This window comes from Cannabis sativa, chromosome 8, assembly GCF_029168945.1.
Source record: "Cannabis sativa cultivar Pink pepper isolate KNU-18-1 chromosome 8, ASM2916894v1, whole genome shotgun sequence".
In the NCBI taxonomy this organism is placed as follows: Eukaryota; Viridiplantae; Streptophyta; class Magnoliopsida; order Rosales; family Cannabaceae; genus Cannabis; species Cannabis sativa.
In genome coordinates this window covers 22851340-22877484 of record NC_083608.1, presented here as the reverse complement: position 1 = coordinate 22877484, position 26145 = coordinate 22851340, and the positions used below count along the sequence as shown (strand labels likewise).

At 31.2% G+C, this 26145-nt stretch overlaps 2 protein-coding genes across 2 annotated transcripts; both read left to right on the top strand.

Annotated features, from left to right (window-relative positions):
- Positions 1-246: 246 nt before the first annotated feature.
- LOC115699588 (polygalacturonase inhibitor-like) lies at positions 247-1529 on the top strand. Its single transcript, XM_030627076.2, has one exon. It carries the CDS (start codon positions 338-340, stop codon positions 1340-1342), a length of 1005 nt encoding a protein of 334 aa, XP_030482936.2. The 5' UTR covers positions 247-337; the 3' UTR covers positions 1343-1529.
- Positions 1530-10901: 9372 nt separating this feature from the next.
- Positions 10902-12244, top strand: LOC115699587 (polygalacturonase inhibitor). The gene has a single exon (XM_030627074.2). It carries the CDS (start codon positions 11010-11012, stop codon positions 12009-12011), a length of 1002 nt encoding a protein of 333 aa, XP_030482934.2. The 5' UTR covers positions 10902-11009; the 3' UTR covers positions 12012-12244.
- The last annotated feature ends 13901 nt before the right edge of the window (positions 12245-26145 follow it).

The following is a 26145-nucleotide window of genomic DNA, read 5'->3' as shown; positions in this document are numbered from 1 at the left end:
AAGAATAGCGATATGTGATGCTTGACAGTAACACCTTTAAGATGGGGCCATCATTTTTCAAATATGCATATTTAATAACAGAGCATCCCATATAAAAAACATGCATAGAGTCTACGCCACATATTCTTATTAAGATATATAATATCCACATGCATTTTATCATTTTTTTTGTTCTTTTTTAACAAAAATGTCCCATTATCTTAAGTTTGATTTACATATTCAAATTTAGCAAAATTTTGCTACACTATAAATAGAACAATCTCAACATCTTCCAGCCCGCACCCTCTACCAAAAACAAAAGAGAAAAAAATATATAAAAAAAAGTCTCAAAGACAATATGAAAGCCTCAAAGCTATTGTCATCACTCTTCCTCACTCTTATCCTCTTCTCCACCTTTTTCAAGCCTTCATTCTCAGCTGAGCTCTGCCGCGCAAAAGACAAAAAAGTCCTCCTTCAAATAAAAAAAGCCTTCAAAAACCCTTATATCTATAGTGGTTGGGACTCAAAATCCGACTGCTGCGACTGGTACGGTGTGAAATGCGATGAGAAAACTCACCAAATCTATTCCCTTTTCGCAACCGACGGCGACTTATCCGGACCCATCCCGCCCCAAGTCGGCGACCTTCCATACCTCGAAGACATTCACTTTCACAAACAGCCTAACATCACAGGTCCAATCCCATTTGCTATTTCCAAGCTTAAAAACTTAAGGTCCCTCATAATCACCAACACTGGGCTCACGGGTCGGGTCCCGGATTTCCTAGGCCAAATGAAGAACTTGGATTTTATTTCTCTATCGTTCAACTCCCTTACGGGGACCATCCCGAGATCCATTGGCCTCCTCCCCAAACTTGGTGGGCTCCTTCTAGACCGTAACAAGCTCACGGGACCGATCCCGGATACGTTTGGAGACTTCAAAGGCAATGATTTCTATCTCTACCTTTCTCATAACCAGCTCTCTGGTAAAATACCACCTTCATTGGGGAGAAAGGATTTCACGTATATAGACTTATCGAGAAACAGGCTTGAAGGTGATGCCTCATTCTTATTCGGATCGGGTAAGACTATGATCCAACATGTGGACTTGTCCAGGAACTTGTTGGAGTTTGATCTTTCTAAAGTGAAGTTTCCCAAGAGCTTGATATTCTTGGATCTTAACCATAATAAGATAAAGGGTTCTATTCCGACGGGACTGACAGTGCCAGAGTTCCAACAGTTTAATGTGAGCTATAACAGATTGTGTGGGAAGATTCCTATGGGTGGAAATTTGCAGAGGTTTGATTACTCGGCTTATTTCCATAACCGGTGCTTGTGTGGAACTCCGCTGCCGAAGTGCAAGTAGCAGTAACGTAATTATATGGTGGTGTGGAAGAATTGTATCTTAATAATGCTTCGTTGTGTTGTGTGCACATCGAAGAAGAGTGTTGGTTGTTTGTCATTGTAGTACTTTTGTGTCTTCATTAATTTGTGAGATGTTAAATTGTGTTTTATTTTAAGTAATGTTACGTGAACATTAAACTGTTCTAATATTTATAAGCGTGTTGCATGCCAAATTTAGTTTATGGTCATAGTCATATCCTACTTGTTTTGTTTAGCACCTCTCCTGTCCATTCACAAATCACCCTTCTCCAATATCAAAAGGAAAAAAAAGGTCATAATTGGGTATTGCCCCGCCGGTAATACCCGGTTGCTATTAATCATTAATAGCGGCAGACTGACACATCCGCCGCTATTAATGATTAATACCGGCGGACCATTAGCGGGGGCCGTCGGTGTTTAATACGTCAGATTCAATTTCTTACACGTTAATAGTGGCGGGAACCCGCCGGTATTAATGTTTATATAAAAAAATAATAAATTATAAATATATTTATATTTATATTTATAATTTTTTTTTTCAAATTTATATTATTAATAAATATTAAAATTAACAATAATCCAATTACTACACACATTATGAATTAAAAAGTATTCTTCATAAAAATTAAATAATTAATAACATCCATACATAATTTAAAACTTAAATAAATCCAAACATAATTAAAAACTTAAATAAATCTGAGCTTGCGATACTGGCCGTGATGGTAATATGGCTGCTGGGAAGATAAAATCTCCACAAATTGTCGAGTCTGTCGTTGTTGTGGTAAATTCAGAGATTGTTGTTAATGCAAAACATTTGGAGATTGTTGCTGTGGCAAAAAATTCGGGAATTGTTGCTGAAACTGACCAGGAAAAATATATGGATTTTGTGCACCGAAAAATTGACCCGGAGAAGGTTGCTTCATTGGACCCCCATAAAGCATCGGCTGTTGAGATGAACTCTCAAATTGACCAAACATCGGCTGCTGAGACTGTGATCCTCCAAAAAAATCAGAGTAGAAAAATTGATTTTTTTACTCTCTTTTTAGCCTCGTAGTACGTCGATGGAATTTAATTTCCTTTCGGAAAAGTAAGATTCAACAATTTTAATAATTCATCAAATACACTGATAGGAATTTTTCCACGAACTTTCAAATGCAATAACTTTGCTAGAAAGTTAAGTGAAGAAATCTAATGGCATCCAGGATACAATTCAGCTTCAATCTCTTCAAATAACTCGTCGTAGTATTGAAAAGAGTCAGAGTTGTTTTGAACATCTTCAGTTGTTGGTCGAATGAAATCTTCAACAATGGAAATTATCTCGTCGATTTTATCATCTAAAATTGGCTCAACAACTTCCGTCCGTGCAACAACTTCTGTTTCGGACTCCCCGTGGTGAATCCACTTTTGATAACCATGATCAAAACTCCAATCAAATATATGCGCTTCCACAATGTGTAAAGTCTCAAATCGAGTATTTAAGCATCTAACACAAGGATATCTAATTTTTCCACTAGAATTTTTATAATCTGAAGCCATCGCCAAAAAAACTTGTAGACACTCCCAATTATCTTTACCACTTTTTCTCCAAGAAGTCCAAGACTTATCAATCACCATCTAGAATTTTAAAATTTTATGAGTTTTAGCAACGTGAATAAACTAATTAAAATCTTATGCTATTTTATGAAATTTTATGAGTTTTAGCAACGTGAATAAAGTAATTAAAATTTATGCTATTTTATGAAATTTTATTTGTAAATTAAATTAATTATTTATTTTTATTATCTAGGGAAAATTTATCACTATTGCAAACAAAGTGTACACCAACTTTGTTTAAAATGTTATTTGGTTATAGATTTTATTTGCAAGTATACCAAAGTTAATTATATTTGTAAAATATTATAAAATAATTAAAATTTTATGTTATTTTATGAAATATTATTCATAAATTTATTTATTTATTATTTCATAATATTTATTTACGAATTTTTATTTATAAATTATTTATTAAAATTAATATACAATACTATTAAATAAATTCATTTTATTTCTCCAAAAAAAATTTATTATAATAATTACTTATACATGTATTCAATTTATTTTTAAATAAATATATCAATTTAATAATTACATAAATATATTTACAAAAATAATTTAATTAACATATTATTTAAAAAATTAAAAAATATAATTAACTTAATATAAATAATTAAATTTAAGTTTCTTAAAAAAGATTTTTTTTCTTTAATAAGAAAGTTTTTTCTAATCATTCTAATATTAGTTAATTATTTTATTATATAAATAATAATTATTTATATAAATTATATTAATTTATTATTTACATAAATTTTCTTAAAAAAATTTACTTTTTTTTTTATAAATAATCACATATTTTAAAAATAATTACAAAATAACACCAAATTATTAAAATATTTAAACACAAAATTTTATATTTTCAAGAACTATTATTTTAATAAATTATATTAATTTTATAATTATATTAATTTATTAAAAAGCTAAAAAGCTTTACTTGTTAATTAAGAATAATTACACAAAATATTCATGTAAGTTTTTTTTATTTATAATTAAAAACTTTAAACTAAAATTTTTAATTTTTTATTCACTAAAGTTTTACTAAATACAAAACTGAAATTATTTTAATCACACAATAATCATAACTAAAACCAAAGTATACTAACAATTAAACTCAAACAATAATCCAACTATTAAAAATATTTAATAAGACAAATAATATTTATATTATATATATATATATATATAAATTTATATATATGTATACATATAACACATTTCAGATTTAATAAGATAATATTTCAGATTTATAAACCAACAATATTTTACACATATTAACTACAATATTTATATATATATAATATATTTAAGATTTATAATAAATATTAATCGAAATATTAACTACAATTTATACAGACATAAAAAACATACTTTACACAAATGAAAATTTGTGATCTCTCTTATCCAAACCAAAAATTTTAAACCTCTTCTACAAATTCTGAAAATATAACACAAAAAAAATTACATTAAAAACAGAACAAAAATATTTCTAAAATTTCTAAACACTTCAAAAAATTATATTATAGAAAATATATTGGTATATATAAACACATTAAACACATACCTTTTTAATGAGGGACCGGAGGCAGCGACGGAGACGGAAGCGGAGGCGGAGCCGTAGGCGGAGGCGGAGAAGCGTCACTGGTGATGGGGGAGGCGGACCTCTCCTTCAGATTTTTCAGAGAGAAAGAAATGGGAAAATAAAAATTGGACAAAAAATGAAAAGGAAAAAATGGGAAAACCGGAGGGTGGGGGGTTTAAATAAATGAACAATACCGGCGAGGGTCCGCCGCTAATAAGGGGTCCCGCCGGTAATTGTGCAAATAATAATATTTTATTAGTATTAGCGGCAGATTCCCGCTGGTATAGATCCGCCGCTAATGCTAATTTCAATAAATAAGCGGGCATTTTCCCGCATTTATTCGTCCCCCTTAATACCGGCGGGTGGGGTCCGCAACTAATAATGAGAAATCCGTCGGTATTGTTCTTTTTAAATTATATTTTTAATTTTTTTTAATAAACACTAATATCGGCGGACCCTCTAAATTCGCCGATAATAACCTCATTATTAGGGGCGGACCTTCCCCTATTTGAATATCAAAAATTGTGTTAATTAACACGTAAGCTCATCTTCATTCTTATTTTCCAACTTATATTTTGATAAAAATATATATATCTCACTACAACAATTTTCTTATTAGGGGCGGACCTTCCCCGCCAGTAATAGGTCCGCCCCTAATAAGAAAAATTGTTGTAGTGAGAAATATATATTTTTATCAAAATATAAGTTGGGAAATAAGAATGAAGATGAGCTTGTGTGTTAATTAACACAATTTTTTATATTCATATATATATATATATATATAAAGTGCAGAAAGCAAGAATACAATATAACTGAAAAATAGTTAGAGAAGTTAACACCAACTGTGAGTGTAACAAACTCACTTAACTAACTACAACTGGATATAATTATAACTAACTAAATCTAACTCTCTTCACTAATACCCCCCTCAAGCTGTATTTAGAGTATTCCAAATTCAGCTTGTTACATACAAACTGAAACCTTGGAGAAGGTAATGGCTTAGTAAATAGGTCGTAGTTTGATCTTGAGTAGGGATGTAACAAATTTCAAGCTTATTTTCTACAATTTGATCTTTGATGTAGTGTACATCAAGTTCAATATGCTTTGTCCTTGTGTGAAAAACTGAATTCAAGGCTAAGGCTTGAGCACTCTGATCGTCACACCATAAGATTGGTGGTATTTTGTGCAACTTGATGCCAAGTTCAGTAAGTAAAGAGTGCATCATACCAGTTCAGTGGCTGTTGAGGCAAGGGCTCGATACTCAGATTTTGTGCTAGATCGAGCCACTCCTTTTTACTTCTTGGAACTTCAATTAACAAGGTTACCCCCTAGAAAAATGCAGAATCCACTGGTAGATTTTCTATCATCCAAACTAGAGGCCCAGTCAGCATCTGAATAGGCTTCAAGAGCAAACAATGTGGATGATTTTAAATGAAGACTAATGTGAGGAGTGCCTTTGATATACATGAGGATCCTTTTGCAGGCATTCTAGTGATTAATAGTTGGAGCTTCAAGGTATTGATGAGCTTGTTGACTGAATAAGCGAGATTTGGTCTGGTTAAAGTTAAGTATTGAAGAGCTCCTTGTTGGGTTTTGTGCCCTAAATAAAATCTATTTCAATATAATCAAATTTACTAATTAATAAAGACAAAAAATTATTCGATCCTAGATCAAATGATCTTAATCCTGACATGATTAGGTTCGATCTCAAAAGTGTTATTCGTGTTCTTTGATTTGTTAGTTAAGTCTATTTTTTGGTCAGGGTGATACGTACATTTTGGGAACATGATAGTACAATTGAGTGGGAACGCTAAACATAGATATGAAATCTATAGCTTCTATAGGTATTTAGAAGTGAAACGATGATTTCCTTCGAGCTTGGCTGAATAGAGATAAATGATTGAGATCTCATTTTAGTGATTATATTAGTTCACTAGAATATCATTTATAGGTGGCCAAGTATTTTAAGGATAAAATACATTGAAAGGGTGTAACAGGAATTTTATCCCTATGCAATGTAAATCATCTATAAAAGATCATTGATTATTGGATTATAACAATGGATAATTAATAGCGTATCTATATCGTGGAACATATAGAGCGTTCTATGTAACTGAGAGTGCAATTCCAAGTTTTATGGTGGATGTAATGAGGAATTAATAAGTTAGTGAATTTACTTGGTAAATTCTAGATCTGCTTATTGGAAGCTCGGTTATATAGACTCATGGTCCCCATACTAGTTGAGACAAACTGCTTGTAAGACTTAGTTAATTGATTTTAATTAATCAATTATAATTTTAAAATTAGACTATGTCTAGTTTATGAATTTTTCACTAAGATATGGCTTGATTGTGAAGAAATAGTGTTTTGGGGTTTATTTGTTAATTAAGAGACTTTATGGAGTCTAATTAATAAATATTATAAATGAAAATTTTATTTGATAGTTATTTTAATTATTAAATAAATAGTTTTGGCATTTATAGGGTTGAAAGTGTAAAAAGTGGTATTTATGAAAAATAGGTAAAATAGTTGAGAAAAATGACAAAGCCCAAACTAATGTTGGGTCCATCATATGGCCGACCATTAGGAGGGATTTTCATTCTATTTTTATCAATTTTTTATTCCTAATAATTCAACCCTAACCCTATTGAAGATAGTATAAAAGGAAGGCTATGGTCTCTTCATCCAAACTAATGCCTCCAAAGCTAAAAACTTAGATTTTGATGAGACCTATTCCTTCTTCTATCTTCTTCAATTCGAAACAGTTAGGCTTTCTTTACTAAATAATATTCAGCCATTAGTGATTGAGTAAGTGCCCACACACATCAAGTTGGTCCTCAATCATAGTATGTAAGACTGTGAAGAATCCAAACACAAGGAAGGAGAATCGAGCTCAGATCTTGGTGATACTCTGCTACAGAAAGGATACAAGGGTTAGAGATCTGAGCGGAAGGAGTCATTTAATTCCGCTGCACCCACTGTAAGGTTTCTCAAACTTTATATGTGTTTATTTTCATTGTTTTAGAGAATTCATATTAGGATGTTAAAAACATACATAGTAGTAAAGCTAGATCCTGGTAAAATAACTCTAACACTCCTATGGTGCTTCTGTACAGTTCTGGTTTTTCAAAAGGTGAATTGTCCTTGTATCTAATTTATTGGCCAGAATCATGGGAGCAGAACATTCTTTTGCATCTTCATAATTAGTTATGTCTAATAAATCAGCAGCATACTTAGATTGTGTTAAGTACAAACCAAAGGAAGTCGTGTAAGCTTTAAATCCCAAAACGTAACTGACTGATCCAAGTGATTTGAGAGCAAACTTTTTATTTAGAGCTTCAATCAGTCTTGAAATTGCTGCTGTGTCACCACCTGTTATCAAAAGATTATCTACATAGACTAGAACTAATAAAAGATACCCCTGTTGATATTGAAAAAATAGAGAAGCATCTGAGACAGAAGCTTTGAAACCCTAATTAATAAGAGTAGACTTGAGAGTGTCAAACCAGGCTCGAGGAGCTTAATTTAGGCCATAGAGGGATTTGTTTAACTGGCACACATAATCTGATTTTTCAGGGTCTTCAAATCCTTGAGGTTGTTGCATAAACACCTTTTCTTGTAACTCACTATTTAGAAATGCATTATTGACATCAATTTGTTGGATGTCCCAATCATATGTGACTGCTAGAGTAAACACCAGCATGATTGTAGTAGCCTTTATGACAAGACTAAAAGTTGTTGTGAAATCCAAACCTGGTGCTTGTTCAAAATCCCTCACTACTAACCTTGCTTTAAACTTATTAAGAGATCCATCTTTGTTGTACTTTGTCCTATACACCCATTTATTTGACAATATATTCATTTCTGGTGTGGAAGGAACTACTATCCATGACTTTTTCCTCTTTAATGCTACACTTTCAGTATCCATTACTTTCTTCCAATGAGGAAAACTTAAGGCATGTTTCATTGTTTTTAGTTCTTCATAGAGTTTTTGTTTGGAAGTTGTAACAAGATATAGCTTAGGCTTATAGATACCAAATTTAGATCTAGTTTGCATAGGGTGGCCTTGAGGCAAAGGTGGAGGAGAAACATGTATGTCAACAGCAGGCAATATGGTGTCACTAGATGAGAAAGAAGGATTGGAAGCTGAGTTGGCAATGGGAGACTAAGAAGGATGATTCTCAGTTGGAAGAAGAGGATGAGACATGTGGAATATTGGGTGTAGAATCTGCTATGCTATTTGATAATTAATGAACTAAATTGAATATTTGGCAGACGAGCATGATCTGGTATGAAAGGAATGACTTATGCAAGAGCAAGGTAGTTTTTGTAAGTGGAAATAATGGTCTTGGAGGGAAACAAGGTAGAATATAGAAACTCATGCTCATTGAGATTGACACTTCTAGCAATATAGATTCTTCTTGAGGAGTGAAGACACCTATAATCTTTGTGAAATAGACTATATCCAATGAAGACACACTTAGATGTTATAAATGTAAACTTGTGTTGATTGTAGGGCTTGAGAAAAGGAAAACATGCACATCCAAAGGTTTTCAAAAAATTATAGGCTAGTATGGAATTATAGAGACTCTTAAATGGTGATTTGTATGCATTGACTAAGGTGGGAAGTCTATATTGATGAGATACACAATAGAGACAAAGGAATCCCACCAAAAATTTAATGGCATCTTGGCTTGAGCCAACATGGCTAACCCTATTTCAGTGACATGCCTATGTTTCCTTTCAACTCTTCCTTGTTGTTGGTGAGTGTGTGGACAAGGGTGTCTAAAGAGAATACCCAATTTATGTAAAATAGGTTCTAGTTTTCTGTACTCTCCCCCTAGTCTGTTTTGCAGGCCCTTAATCTTATTGTTCAATTGCTTTTCCACAAAGGTTTTATAGGTGAGAAATGTGGGGAAGGCTTCTATTTTGGTCTTTAAGGGATAGATCCAAGTGTATTTGGTGAAGTCATCTACAAACAAGATATAACACCTGTAACCTTCATGTGTAGAATATGGGGAAGGACCCCAAAGATCTGAGTGGATAAGTTAGAATGGTTGAGTAGTTTTGAGGGATGAACTACTAAAATGCATAAGATAATTTTTACCATATTGACAAGCATCACAAAAAGATAAAGCAAATTTGGAAAACTTTTTATTCATTGTTTGTAAGACTTTGCTAAGAATTGCAAATGAAGGATGTGCTAATCGATTGTGCCACATTGCAACAATTAGATTGGATTCTTTACAGTTGTTTACATTAGAAGTGCTATGAGTACAACTAGTCTTATTGCAGAATTGAGTACAATAGATTTGATAAAATATTTCTCATTATTTTAAGAATAATTAGTATTTTTGCCGTTTGAACTTTCGGCATTACCTAATTTTGCCTCATAAAATATACGACTTGTTAAAAATTCTTCCTAAAATATAACAGTTACATAATTATGCTCCTTCTGTTAGGTTCTGTTATCTTTACCGTTAAAAATTAACATTTTTACCCCCTAAACTTTGACTAATATAAAATTTTGCTCCGTTTTATTGAAAAAGTAACTTTAAAAATTATAATATTCTATTAATTTTAGAAGAAAAATAATTTTTTTTTTAAAAAACCTGACAAAAATATTAAATTAATTAAAAAATATTAATTTTACTTAAAAAAATATTCCTAAAAATTATTTTTAAACTTTATTTTATTTATAAACACGTATCTTAAAAAAATCAAACCAAATTATTGACAATCTAATAAATAATTAAAATAAACTAAAATTTTTGAAGAAAAAATTAAACTTATTTATATTTATAAACTCATATCTTTACAAATAAAGAAAAATAATTAAAAATTCAATAAAAATATAAATTATTTTGAAAAAAATTATAAATTAAACTAAAAAAATATTATGTTTACTTAAATAAATTTATATTTCTTGAGAAAAATAAAATATATACTCGAATTTATTCCCGTAAAAGTTAGTTTTTATAAAAATTAAATTTAATATTCTTTTAAATATCTAAAGGAATTTTTTAATAAAAATAAATAATTTTTTAAATCGTTCAATTAGTTTTAAATTTTTAATTTATTTTTTAATTTTCTTAATCATTCAAAATAATTTTTTCTTATGATCTATGAGAAGTACGATTTGATAGTTATCAAAATTTAGGGTGCAAAGTTGCTAATTTACAAAGTCACGTCAGCTTACAAACAAAATGGAACGAAACCTAACAGATGGACTAAATTTCTGTATGTGTAAAAGTTTTAAGAGAAATTCTTAACAAGCCGTATATTTTAAGGACCAAAATCAATATTATAAAATGTTTAAAGAGCAAAATTGCTAATTATTTTTTTATTTTAATTTCATTTACATATTCAAATTTAGCAAGATTTTTCTACACCATAAATAGAACTATCTCAACATCTTTCAGCCCACACCCTCTACCAAAAAGAAAAGAGAAAAAGAAAACGTTTCAAAGACAATATGGAAGCCTCAAAACTATTGCCAACACTCTTCCTCACTCTTATCTTCTTCTCCACCTTTTTCAAGCCTTCATTCTCAGCTGAGCGCTGCCGCCCAAAAGACAAAAAAGTCCTCCTTCAAATCAAGAAAGCATTCAAAAACCCTTACACCTACAGTGATTGGGACTCAAAATCCGACTGCTGCGACTGGAACGATGTGTTTTGCGATGTGAAAACTCACCAAATCTATTCCCTTTCTGCATCCAACGGCGACTTATCTGGCCCCATCCCACCCCAAGTCGGCGACCTTCCATACCTCCAAAAGATTGACTTTCACAAACTGCCTAACATGACAGGTCCAATCCCATTTGCTATTTCCAAGCTCAAAAACTTAAGGACCCTCATGATCACCTACACTGGGCTCACAGGTCCGGTCCCGGATTTCCTAGGCCAAATGAAGAACCTGGAGTATATTTCTCTAGCGTTCAACTCCCTCACGGGGACCATCCCGAGATCCATTGCCCAGCTCCCCAAACTTGTCATGCTCCGTCTGGACCGTAACAAGCTCACGGGACCGATCCCGGATACGTTTGGAGACTTCAAAGGTATTTATTTCAATCTCTACCTTTCTCATAACCAGCTCTCTGGTAAAATACCAGCTTCATTGGGGAGAAAGGATTTCTCGTCTATACACCTATCGAGGAACAGGCTTGAAGGTGATGCCTCATTCTTATTCGGATCGGGTAAGACTCTCCAAGAGGTGGACTTGTCCAGGAACTTGTTGGAGTTTGATCTTTCTAAAGTGAAGTTTCCCAAGAGCTTGATATTCATGGATCTTAACCATAATAAGATAATGGGTTCTATTCCGACGGGAATGACAGTCCCAGAGTTCCAAATGATTAATGTGAGCTATAACAGATTGTGTGGGAAGATTCCTATGGGTGGAAATTTGCAGAGGTTTGATTACTCGGCTTATTTCCATAACCGGTGCTTGTGTGGAGCTCCGCTACCGAAGTGCAAGTAGCAGTAACGTAATTATAATTATATGGTTGTGTGGAAGAATTGTATCTTAATAATGCTTCGTTGTGTTGTGTGCACATCGAAGAAGAGTGCTGGTTGTTTGTCATTATTGTTAGTACTTTTGTGTCTTCTTTAATTTGTGAGATGTTAAATTGTGTTTGATTTTAAGTAATGTTATGTGAACAGTAAACTGTTCTAACATTTATTAAACGTGTTGCATGCCAATTTTTTCGTTTATGATCATAGTCATATCCTACTTGTTTTGTTTTGCACCTCTCCTATCCATTCCCAAATCACCCTTCTCCAATATGGATCAAAAGAAAAAAAAAATTGTCATAATTTTAATATTGGGTATTTTTCTATTTCAATAAATAGACAATATTAACACTCAAAAATTTAAAACTAAGTTCACGATCAGAAAATCACGGTGTAATATTAAATTTGTGTGTAATTAGAGTTAATAATATAATTTGACATATTTGTATAACCATGTAATTATACTATAATAGTGTAATTGGAGATAATTGAGGGGTTCTAATTACACTCTCAAATTCTCCTATGAAAATTGACTATAATTACATTGTCTAATTACTAAAAATTTTCTATTTTAAATGTTAACTATTAAAATATTATTTTCTTGTATCACTACTACAAACCAAGCCTTTAGAGACACTTTTTTTCAGCAAATATTAAAGAACCGACGGCATGGGTTGGAATTTTTTGGAAGGAATTTTGACGCCACTTATGGCGTCGGTTTTTTGGAAACAACCGACGGCATACGGTGTGCCCCCTATGCCATCGTTTATTTCTAATAAACCGACGCCAAAACCCAAACCCTCTCTGCTAACCACCACAAAAAATCACCCCCATTTCACTATTTTAGTTCATTTTTATTTCTAAATCTTCTATTTTTCATAACTAAAACTATAAACCTGTAAAGATCATATTTTTCCTCATTTTTTAGGGTAAGCCGAAGGTAGAGGTAGTGGTGGTGGTGGTTATACCTCCGGCTACCGTTTTTAGTGGAGAAAACATTGTATATCTCAACGTCTATTAAGGTATAAATTTAATTAATTTCTACTAATTTTAGTAATGTACATTGCTTTATTTTTTATTTTATAAATTTTTTAGGGTTTTTCTATATTATTAAATATGTATTATGTTGTATTGAATATGTATTGTGTATTGTGAATGAGAAATGTATTGTGTGTATATATATTGTGAATGAAAAATGTGATATATGAGAGTATATATGTATGTATTTTGTATTGAATATGTATTGTGTGTATATATATTGTGAATGAGAAATGTGATATATATATATATATGTAGGAGAGTATTTTATATATTGTATATGTATATATTGAGTATTTTAAACTAATAGTTTTGTTAAATATTATGAATGAGAATGAGATAAGAGAGTATTAAAATAAAAGTTTAGAAATTGTTTTCTAAAAAATTAGTTTAGAAACAAAAGTTTAGAAATTAACTCTATTTTGTATCAATTTTTTTCTATTTTCAATTTTATTCATGTATTTTTATTTATTTTTAGTAGCTAGTAGATAGTTAATTGCAACTACTTAGCAAGTTACTAATTTTCATTCTATTCATGTATTTTTATTACTAACTAGTTACTCATAGTAACTAGTTACTCATAAATTATATAACTAGTAAGTAGCTAAATAAAAAAAAAATTGTAATTTTGTAGTATTTCACTATGTTGTAGGTTGTGAGGTCAATTTGCAAGGATCTGACTTATTTGGTATTGATCGATTTCTAGCTAGCTCGAGGTATACATTCACTAAATTTTTTTATAAATTAATTATAAATGCTTAGTAGAGTTTGAATATCTTAAATATTCATACGTAGTGAAGTAGGTTTTGTAATATATTGTACTACGCCGGATCGATGGGTGGAATAATATGCATGTTAGATGAGTTTGAATATCTTAAACATTCATCTGTAGTAAAGTAGGTTCTGTGAATACATGTACTGCAGTCGAATGAGTGGTAAACTTTTATATTGCTAAATGTTGTTGTGATTATTTTATATTGTTTTGAATTGTGTTTTGTTGTTATTAATAGATTTGAATTTTTTGGAAACGTTCAATTATAGTCGTTATGTTGCCGAAATTTCAGTAGAATTAGGATAATATTTGATTTTAATTTCTCTTAAACTTGGTTGTTAGGATTTTATCGGAAGTGACTTTATCAGAAGACAAGTACATAATTTTTGGTGTAAGATATGCTTTCTTTAACCTATTATTATAAGAATGCTTTTTTATATATATTTAGATAACTTTAAATGCTTAGAGTAATTTAGAATAATATTGATGTAATACATAGGATATATATTGTTGAGTGCTAATGATAGATATAGTAAGCTATAAAAAAAATACAAAAAAGAGTATATTGGGATTTGAACTTGTGACCAAAAGGATAGATGGATAAGTCTTTACCAATATACCAAAACACAATAGAATTAACAAATACATTATAAATATTGATTCTAATACTTAAAATAAGAACTCTATTAGTTTATTTTAAGTAAAATAGTAAAATAAAACACAAAAAATTAGGTGAAAGGGGTGCATAACATCAATTTAGTATACAAAACAACATGTTTTTGAAAAATTGGTGGGCCAAACCGCTGGCGGTTTGAGTTGCGTAGAATGCGAAAAAATACTCAAGTTCAAAAATACAAACACATAATATAAAATATAAAATATTAATAAAAAGATAGCTGATATACAAACACTTAGAGTAATGTAGATGTGTATTTATTCAACTTTTTCAATTTAATTTGTATTTATTGTTATTATATATAATTTATACTTAAATTAATTATATTAATAATAAAATAATATATATATAAATTATGCTAAAATACAAAATTGTAAAGCTGAAAAAAAACCATAGGAAGACCCTATGGCGTCGGTTATTTCATAATAACCGACTCCATGTGTGTCCTATGGCGTCGGTTATATGAAACAACTGACGCCATAATAATTGACGCCATAGGGGTCCTATGGCGTCGGTTGTTTTTAACCCTTTAGCGTCACCTGTAACAACGTCGGTAGCGAATTTCGCCAATACCAACGTTGAAAGCCCTTAAAAACCGCTTCTAAAGCCCAATTTTGTAGTACTGTATAATTACTGATTATTTTGTCAAACAAAATATTAAAAATTTATATATAATTACCACCTTATATCTAAACACTTGTATTTTAAAATATAGTGGAATTACAAAATTGTGTAATTACAACTTTAATAATTACACTATACCTAATAATTATACAATTACTTTCAAACACACCTTATATCTCACTAGAAATGCGAAGGAGCTTCTTAGCTTCCAATTAGGCAAGTAGAATTCGTTCTAATATGAGGATTCTACCTATTATAATTTAATAAATAATGTTAGAAATTGCTGGCATCTCACATTGTGTTGTTGCTCATTCACAATGAAATTCCGTATTTTAATATTCCCAGTTTGATTATTTAATTAAATGATTAATTAAATACGGAATAATAAAACTGGTACTGAAAACAGTTTTCTGTAGTTACAGAATGCAACTCTGTAACTCCAGAGAAACCGAGAAAAACAAACAGTGCATAAAAGTAAAGACACACAAGATTTTTGTACGTGGTTTCAACAATCCTTTCAGATTGTTACTAGTCCACGGGGCCACGCCCAGAGATAAGATTCATTAGATCGGTATCAAAAATACAAAGTAATTGACTTATGCATAAATAGACTCCCTCTTATTGTATGCCGTAAGCTTGATGTATTCCACCTACTAACCGAATCTTGATAAAACTCCAAGTGCTCGAACTCCCTTCGATCACCTTGAAGAGTGCTTGAATCCTCTCGATTCAAGGCTTAAAGGCTATCTCCCGAAAGCCTATACAACCATCTCCCGAAGGTTGTGTGCTTGTATCCTCCCGATGCAAGACTTCAAAAGCAATCTCCCGAAAGCTTGTAAATACCCTTCTCCCGAAGGTGCACTGATGTTCTTCTTCGTTGTAGACTTGAATACAGACTCAAGACAATACAAACAACAAATAAACAGAGTAAGAGTAGAACAACTCTTCTCTACAAATCAAAGACTCTCTTTTCTAAAGATATGAATGAAATTCAAAGATACAAGAGAGGTACCAAGAGAGGTACTAAACAAAGACACTCTTTCCTTAAGATATGAAAGCAATTCTAAGTGTATGAAAGAGATGCAAAACCTAGCAGCTATAAGATGTATTTATAATGAATATACATCTCATAGACAGCTTACAATCGGTCTGAACAAGACCTCAACCCACTAGAAACTTCCCTAAAATAATTCTTCAATCAGTCCAGGAATTTCCGTTTCTGTACATACAGAATCGTGGGCAGTAACTACAACTTTCCTTTTATAGAAAAGGAAAGTTTAGCTCCGGTTTTCTCTTCAAGAAACTTGATCTTAGAAAATGGAAAACTCAACACAAGATCAGAATAACACAGCTGGTTAGATAAAAACGAAATGGGTAACCAAACTTACCATTTTTACCTTTTTTCCAAAAATAGGAAAGCTAGACAACTTTCCTTTCAAGTTTGATTTACACAAATATGAAAACCATATCATTATATGCCAGCCGAAATATACATTAAATAATAAAATATTTTTGTCAATTAAATATGCCAAAAATGGAATTAACACACAAATATATATTTCTATCAAAATAATTAATTTATATTTAAATAATAATTAAATAGTTGTCTGAATAAAAGAAAAATTGTGTCAAATGTTTATTAAATTATAAATATTAAAACGTTGTAAATTATTGAGATTCTAGTTATAACGATAATTATATTGTAGTTTAATTTATTATAATTACAAATATATAAAAATTATATTATATAAAATATACATTTTTTTTATGTTGTTATTTTATTATTTTTTTCTTCTAAGATATGAATTTTTATACTTTTAGTATTTTGAAATTATTTTTATCACATTTAAGAAAAAATAATATTAGTATATAAGAAATTTTAAGTGTCACGACTGAATTTTGATTGTGGTAGATATATATTAATATTCAATATGGGTGACTATTTAATGGTTATATTTTTATTGTGACCATCGTGGTTACAAATTTTTTTATCTGTAATAGCAGGTTACGAATAGATAAAAATTCTATTTTTAGAATTAATTAATTATAATTAACTATTTTTTAAATAATTAAATAAATATTAAACAAGACCCTTTTTAGCAATTAAAATTTATACATAATTTTTTTATTTATATATAAATTCCTACTATAATTATTTTAACAGTTAAATCATTTAATTATAATATTTATAATTTTTTTTATTTACAAAAATTAAATTTATTTTTGTATAAATTAAAATTCTGTCTTTATAATAAATTTTTAAATAATTATTTTTTTTTTACAATTGCGAGAGTTAATTTTTACAATTAAGAGGAGGGAAGTTAATTTTAAATAATTAATTTTTTACAATTACAATTACAATTCTGTCGTGTTTCAAATTTTTTATTTTATGCTCAATCATGATATGTTTCATTTCCATTATCAAGCTCGATTAATTTTGTTTTTAATTTGATTTGTTAGGAATACTGTAAAACTTAATATAACCCTAATTAATTCAAGAGAATCAAACAATAAAATTAAGGAATAGCGGAAGCGTACCGGAGTCCATAGAATCGACTTTGTAATAACCTTAGATTGGTATGATCTTCCAATTTGCATCAAAACCTTTCTCTGTAAAGTTTTGCTCTTGGTGATGGGGATACAAGAGTGAAAAGATACGATGCAAATGGGGACCATTACCCGTTATATTACCAACAGACAAACCTGTTGGTAATATTTATTGACTATTTCTATTTGGCCCCTCATCAATATAGAAATTGTCTAATTGGTATCCACATATTAAAATCATTACAATCATGCCCTTAAGTCATAAACTTTATTCCAAAATAGACCACATAAATTTGACTTATTTATTTGATGACCCAACACACATTTTATATATACAATTGTGACCCCAATAAATTCTAACAATCTCCCACTGGTCACATATGTATACATATAAACGTGTTAACCTTATTGAGCTCATAACTTTATCATCATAACCATAGGCATGTGCAATCTCATCCATTAACTATATCAACATAGGATCAAAGCGATTTTCGTTGTATCAATCACAACTAAACCCATCAATGGTCACATATATCAACATAGCCAAATGACATAGATCAATCATGATAATGTGGTATGAAAATTACATGCATGGTGATCTATTCATGTCAATTTTCAATTGGTCCTACTTTACTTTATGGAGATCAAAACTTTAGCTTAAATGTACAAAGTGAAATAAACTGACTAACATAATTTCTGATCAGAAAAATATCCAAATACACATGTTAATTTCATGAAACAAATTAAACACACTAAAGACAAACTCCCACTGAATCTAGATATCCTCATAATCTAAAACACCCATACGAGCAGTGTGCTCATGAAAGACCTTGGGTGGCAAACCCTTAGTAAGGGGGTCTGCAATCATGGAGTTTGTACCTAAGTGTTCTATACAAATCTGTCCACTTTGTACCCTTTCTTTTACAACAAGGAACTTGATGTCAATGTGTTTTGACTTCGTCGAGCTCCTATTGTTGTTGGAATACAATACAGCTGATTTATTGTCACAATACAACTTAAGTGGTCTTTCAATTCCATCCACAATGCGCAGCCCAGTGACAAAGTTCCTCAGCCATATACCATGGTTGGATGCCTCATAACATGCAACAAATTCTGCTGCCATGGTGGATGAAGCTATGAGTGTTTGTTTTGCACTCCTCCGTGATATAGCTCCACCACCTAACAGATATATGTAGCCCGAAGTAGATCTCCTACTATCTTGGCATCCCGCAAAGTCAGAGTCAGAGTATCCAATGATCTCAAAGTGATCTGACTTCCTATATGTGAGCATGTACTCTCTTGTTCTCTTCAAATATCTCATAACCTTTTTGGCTGCTTTCCAGTGATCAATTCCTGGATTGCTTAAGTATCTGCCTAACACTCCAACAATGTACGCTATATCCGGACGCGTACAAACTTGAGCATACATAAGACTCCCAACAGCCGAAGCGTAGGGAATCTTTTGCATTTCTTGAATTTCAAGGCTTCCTTTAGGGCATTGTTTAAGACAAAATTTGTCTCCTTTAACGACAGGGGTATCACCTGGTCTACAATCTTGCATGCCAAACCGTTTGAGTACTTTATCGATATAGCTCTTTTGTGATAATCCAAGAATACCCCGAGAACGGTCTCGATGTATTTGAATTCCTAAAACAAAAGAGGCGTCACCAAGATCTTTCATCTCAAAATGCTTCGATAGAAATCTCTTGGTTTCGTGCAATAAGCCTATATCATTAGTGGCAAGCAATATGTCATCGACATATAGAACCAGAAATATACACTTACTCCCACTAAACTTATGATACACACAATCATCAACAGCATTCATCTCAAAACCAAATAAGAGAACCACTTGATGAAATTTGTGGTACCATTGACGGGAAGCTTGCTTGAGTCCATAGATGGATTTTTTTAATTTGCAAACCATTTTCTTTGGGTCACCAACCACAAAGTTTTCTGGTTGCTCCATATAAATTGTCTCATCAATGTCGCCATTGAGAAAGCATTTGTTTTAACATCCATCTGATGTAACTCAAGATCAAAGTGAGCAACAAGTGCCATTATTATCCTGAAAGAATCTTTCGATGAAACTGGAGAGAAAGTCTCTTTATAATCAATGCCTTCTTTCTGAGTATAGCCTTTTGCTACAAGACGTGCCTTAAACCTCACCACATTACCATTTTCATCCCTCTTGGTTTTAAATATCCATTTACAACCAATTGGTTTTACACCTTCTGGTAATGGGACAACTTCCCAAACTTTATTGTCTTGCATAGACTTATTCTCTTCATTCATGGCATCATTCCACTTTTGAGAGTTAGAACTTTTCATGGCCTGATGAAAGTTGATTGGATCATCTTCCATCATTCCAATGCCATCCTCATGTTCTTGAAGATACACTATGTATTCATCTGGATTAATAGCATTTCTTCTTTCTCTAGTGGATCGTCGCAAAGGCACTTGTTCTTGAGGTTGTTGAGTTTGTACCTCTGGGGTTTGATTGACTATGTTTGGTTGCTCTTGATCTAAAACTTGATCAATATTAGGAATGGAATCCTGAATATTGTCAAAAGCAACTATTGGAATAGGAATCAACTCATCCTTAAGAGGAGTGGTTGATTCTAGATCCTCCTCGAAAACAAAGTCTTTAACCGTATTTCTCCCCCCAAACTCAATATCCTCAAAGAACTTTGCAGTTCCCGTTTCAAATATATTCTTTACTTTGGGATCATAAAACTTGAAACCCCTAGATCGTTCAGAATATCCAATAAAGTAGCTGCTCACAGTTTTGGGTTCCAGTTTCTTTTCATTTGGCCTATAAGGCCTAGCCTCAGCTGGACATCCCCAAACATGAAAGTGCTTAAGACTGGGCTTTCGCCCTGTCCAAAGCTCATAAGGTGTTTTTGCAGCTGCTTTGGTTGGTACCCTATTCAAAATGTAGGCTGCTGTCTTAAGTGCCTCTCCCCAGAGTGATTCTGGTAAGGTTGAATGACTAATCATACTCCTTACCATATCTTTAAGAGTACGGTTTCATCTTTCAGCAACACCATTCATGCTAGGAGATCCTGGCATAGTGTACTGTGGGACAATTCCACATTCCTCTAGATATCTGGCAAAAGGTCCTGGACGTTGTTCACCTGAGCCGTCATATCTGCCATAGTACTCACCACCACGGTCAGACCTGACTTGCTTTATTCTTTTGCTAAGTTGATTCTCAACTTCAGCCTTAAAAGATTTGAACACGTCCAACACTTGAGACTTTTCATGAAGTAGAAATAGGTACGCATATCTTGAGTAATCATCTATGAATGATACAAAATATCGTTGACCATTCCAAGAAGGTGTAGGAAATGGCCCACAAATATCTGTATGTATCAACTCTAAGACATCTATAGCTCTTTTCGCACCCAATTTCTTTGTTTTGGTCTGTTTGCCTTTGATGCATTCAATACAAACATCAAAGTCTGAAAAATCAATTGAATCTAAAATTCCATCAGACACAAGTCGCTCAACTCTATTTCTAGAGATGTGACCTAACCGTTTGTGCCATAAGGAACTTGATTTTTCATTATCCATTTTACGCTTAGTACCACGTGATTCCACATTCAAGGTTTCATTATAAGAAGCAACAGTGTCAAGCAAATATAAGTTGTCATAAACCATAAGTGAACCAGTTCCAACAATATTTGAATTAATAGATAAACTAAAGCAATTGTTTCCAAATGAACAACAATAACCTAATTTGTCCAAACAAGAAACAGAAACCAAATTCCGTCTAAAAGACGGTACAACAAAAGTATCTATTAAGTCCAAATAGTAACCAGTACTTAACAACAACCTAAAATGCCCTATTGCTTCAACATTTACCGACTTGCCATCTCCCACATAAATGCATCTTTCAGCATCATTTGGCTTTCGGTAACTCAGGCAACCCTGCATAGAAACACTGATGTTAGTAGTAGCACCGGAATCTAACCACCAAGTGTTTCTTGGTACTGAAGCTAAATTTACCTCAGAACAGACCAAAGTAAGAAATGTACCTTTCTTTGCTCGCCATGCAATATACTTAGCACATTCCTTCTTCATGTGTCCTTTCATGTTACAAAAGAAACAAGCATCATCATTATTGGCTTGAGTTTGTTTCTTATGTGCAGGACCTTTATCCTTAGCAGCCTCATTCTTTCTTTTCTTTTCTTTTCTTTTCTTGCCCTTATCGTTTATAATCACTCCAAAAAATATAAGATTAAATGTGATTGTTGTGGCTATAGTTGTGGCCGACAGAGAAGATCGAGGTCCCCAAACTAATCTCAAAACTCTGGGTGTATTGGGGTAGATAAAAATGTTATTCCTGTTAACAAGTCAATAAACTCACTATTATTATTAAATACTTAAATGAAATAAGACTATATAATAAATGATTATTTAAACCTAATAGATTAGTCATAAAATAATTTTAACAAGCCAAAGAAAATCTTATATTATTAAAAACATACCTTTCACAAATATAAATTTGTGAATAATACTGATCCAATAAACGGTAAAATATTCCAAAAAAAAAGTTCTCCCAAATCTGAAAAAACACAGATTATAATCAAATAATAAATACATAAAGCATTGAGATTATTATTATATATTACATCTATATAATCATATAAATGAATGCATACATATATACTATAAATATAATATAGAAAAATATTAATTTTTTCAGATTTTTTAGTCGTACATATATATATATACACACTTAACTAAACCATATATATTTTAAACGTTCACACTAAAAATAATCAAATATATTTTGTTAACAAAAAATTATAAGTTGTAAGGAAAAAAAAGAGATGAAAAAACTGACCTACTAAAAAATATGCATCGATTGTGCACTTTTGGTTTCGGCCAATAGTGGTTGAGATAGTAGAAACCTTAACAATAATAGAAAAAAATTAGAAAAATATTTATAAAATTAAAAATATATTTTTATATATATAAATAATAAATGTTAAAATAGAAAACTTACTGTTAAAAAAACTTGCACTGGTCGTAGATCGTTAAGGGTGGTGGTGTTGCTCCGGGCAGAGGGGTTTAGGGTGGGCGGAGGGAGGCGGGGAAGGGCTGAGGAAGGTGGGTGTAGAGGAGAAATTTTTGAGAGAGAAGAAAAAGAAAAATGAAGGAAAATGAATCTGATAGCAGTTTTTTATACGATATTATTAGCGGCGGACTATTCCGCTAGTAATAATAGGATTCCGCCGCTAATAATAAAATTGTCAAATTTCTTATTACTAGCGGCGGGTTTCCGCCGCTAATAACAAAAAAAGTCCGCTGCTAAAAAGTTTTGAAAATATTTGAGTGGGAAATTTCCCGCACTTTTTTTATTTTAATATTAGCGGCAGACCCCCGCCGCTAATAGTACATGGGTCCGCCGCTAATACATTTTTATACAAAAAAAAATAACATTTAATAGCATAAGTCCGCCGGTACTAGTCCTATAAGTAGCGGCGGATTTGCTCCGCTGCTAATTCTTCCGCTGCTAATAACCAAAATTCTTGTAGTGATATTAACACTCAAAAGTTTAAAACTAAGTTCACGATTAGAAAATCACAGTGTAATATTAAATTTGTGTGTAATTAGAGTTAATAATATACTTTGACATATTTGTATAACCATGTAATTACACTATAATGGTGTAATTAGAGATAATTGAGGGGTTCTAATTACACTCTCAAATTCTCCTATGAAAATTGACTATAATTACATTGTCTAATTACTAAAAAATTTCTATTTTAAATGTTAACTATTAAAATATTATTTTCTTGTATCACTACTACAAACCAAGCCTTTAGAGGCACTTTTTTCAGCAAATATTAAAGAACCGATGGCATGGGTTAGAATTTTTTGGAAGGAATTTTGACGCCACTTATGGCGTCGGTTTTTGGGAAACAACCGACGGCATAGGGTGTGCCCCCTATGCCATCGTTTATTTCTAATAAACCGAAGCCAAAAGGGTTTATAACCCTAGCCCAGCCCATCATCTTCCTCATTCGACCAGCCAACCCAGAAACTCCCAAACCAGAGAACCCCAAACCCTCTCTGCAAACCACCACAAAAAATCACCCCCATTTCACCATTTTAGCTCATTTTTGTTTCTAAATCTTCTATTTTTCATACCTAAAACTATATACCTGTAAAGATCATATTTTTCCTCATTTTTTAAGGTAAGCCGAAGGTAGAGGTAGTGGTGGTGGTGGTTATACCTCCAACCACCGTTTTTAGTGGAGAAAACATTGTATCTCAACGTTTATTAAGGTATAAATTTAATTTCTACTAATTTTAGTAATGTACATTCCTTTATTTTTTATTTTATAAATTTTTTAGGGTTTTTCTATATTATTAAATATGTATTATGTTGTATTGAATATGTATTGTGTATTGTGAATGAGAAATGTATTGTGTGTATATATATTGTGAATGAAAAATGTGATATAGGAGAGTATATATGTATGTATTTTGTATTGAATATGTATTGTGTGTATATATATTGTGAATGAGAAATGTGATATATATATATGTGTAGGAGAGTATTTTATGTATTGTATATGTATATATTGAGTATTTTAAACTAATAGTTTTGTTAAATATTACGAATGAGAATGAGATAAGAGAGTATTAAAATAAAAGTTTAGAAATTGTTTTCTAAAAAATTAGTTTAGAAACAAAAGTTTAGAAATTAACTCTATTTTGTATCAATTTTTTTTCTATTTTCAATTTTATTCATGTGTTTTTATTTATTTTTAGTAGCTAGTAGATAGTTAATTACAACTACTTAGCAAGTTACTAATTTTCATTCTATTCATGTATTTTTATTACTAACTAGTTACTCATAAATTATATAACTAGTAAGTAGCTAAATAAAAAAAAAAAATTGTAATTTTGTAGTATTTCGCTATGTTGTAGGTTGTAAGGTCAATTTGCAAGGATCTGACTTATTTGGTATTGATCGGTTTCTAGCTAGCTCGAGGTATACATTCACTAAATTTTATTATAAATGCTTAGTAGAGTTTAAATATCTTAAATATTCATACGTAGTGAAGTAGGTTTTGTAATATATTGTACTACGCCAGATCGATGGGTGGAATAATATGCATGTTAGATGAGTTTGAATATCTTAAACATTCATCCGTAGTGAAGTAGGTTCTGTGAATACATGTACTGCAGTCGAATGAGTGGTAAATTTTTATATTGCTAAATGTTGTTGTGATTATTTTATATTGCTTTGAATTGTGTTTTGTTGTTATTAATAGGTTTGAATTTTTTGGAAACGTTCAATTATAGTCGTTATGTTGCCGAAATTTCAGTAGAATTAGGATAATATTTGATTTTAATTTCTCTGAAACTTGGTTGTTAGGATTTTATCGGAAGTGACTTTATTAGAAGACAAGTACATAATTTTTTGTATAAGATATGCTTTCTTTAACCTATTATTATAAGAATGTTTTTTTTATATATATTTAGATAACTTTAAATGCTTAGAGTAATTTAGAATAATATTGATGTAATACATAGGATATATATTGTTGAGTGCTAAGGATAGATATAGTAAGCTATAAAAAAAAAAAATACAAAAAAAGGGTCTATATTGGGATTTGAACTTGTGACCAAAAGGATAGATGGATAAGTCTTTACCAATATACCAAAACACAATAGAATTAACAAATACATTATAAATATTGATTCTAATACTTAAAATAAGAACTCTATTAGTTTATTTTAAGTAAAATAGCAAAATAAAACACAAAAAATTAGGTGAAAGGGGTGCATAACATGAATTTAGTATACAAAACAACATGTTTTTGAAAAATTGGTGGGCCAAACCGCTGGCGGTTTGAGTTGCGTAGAATGCGAAAAAATACTCAAGTTCAAAAATACAAACACATAATATAAAATATAAAATATTAATAAAAAGATAGCTGATATACAAACACTTAGAGTAATGTAGATGTGTATTTATTCAACTTTTCAATTTAATTTGTATTTATTGTTATTATATATAATTTATACTTAATTTAATTATATTAATAATAAAATAATATATATATAAATTATGCTAAAATACAAAATTGTAAAGCTGAAAAAAAACTATAGGAAGACCCTATGGCGTCGGTTATTTCATAATAACCGACTCCATGTGTGTCCTATGGCGTCGGTTATATGAAACAACTGACGCCATAATAACTGACGCCATAGGGGTCCTATGGCGTCGGTTGTTTTTAACCCTTTAGCGTCACCTGTAACAACGTTGGTAGCGAATTTCGCCAATACCAACGCTGAAAGCCCTTAAAAACCGCTTCTAAAGCCCAATTTTGTAATACTGTATAATTACTGATTATTTTGTCAAACAAAATATTAGAAATTTATATATAATTACCACCTTATATTTAAACACACCTTGTA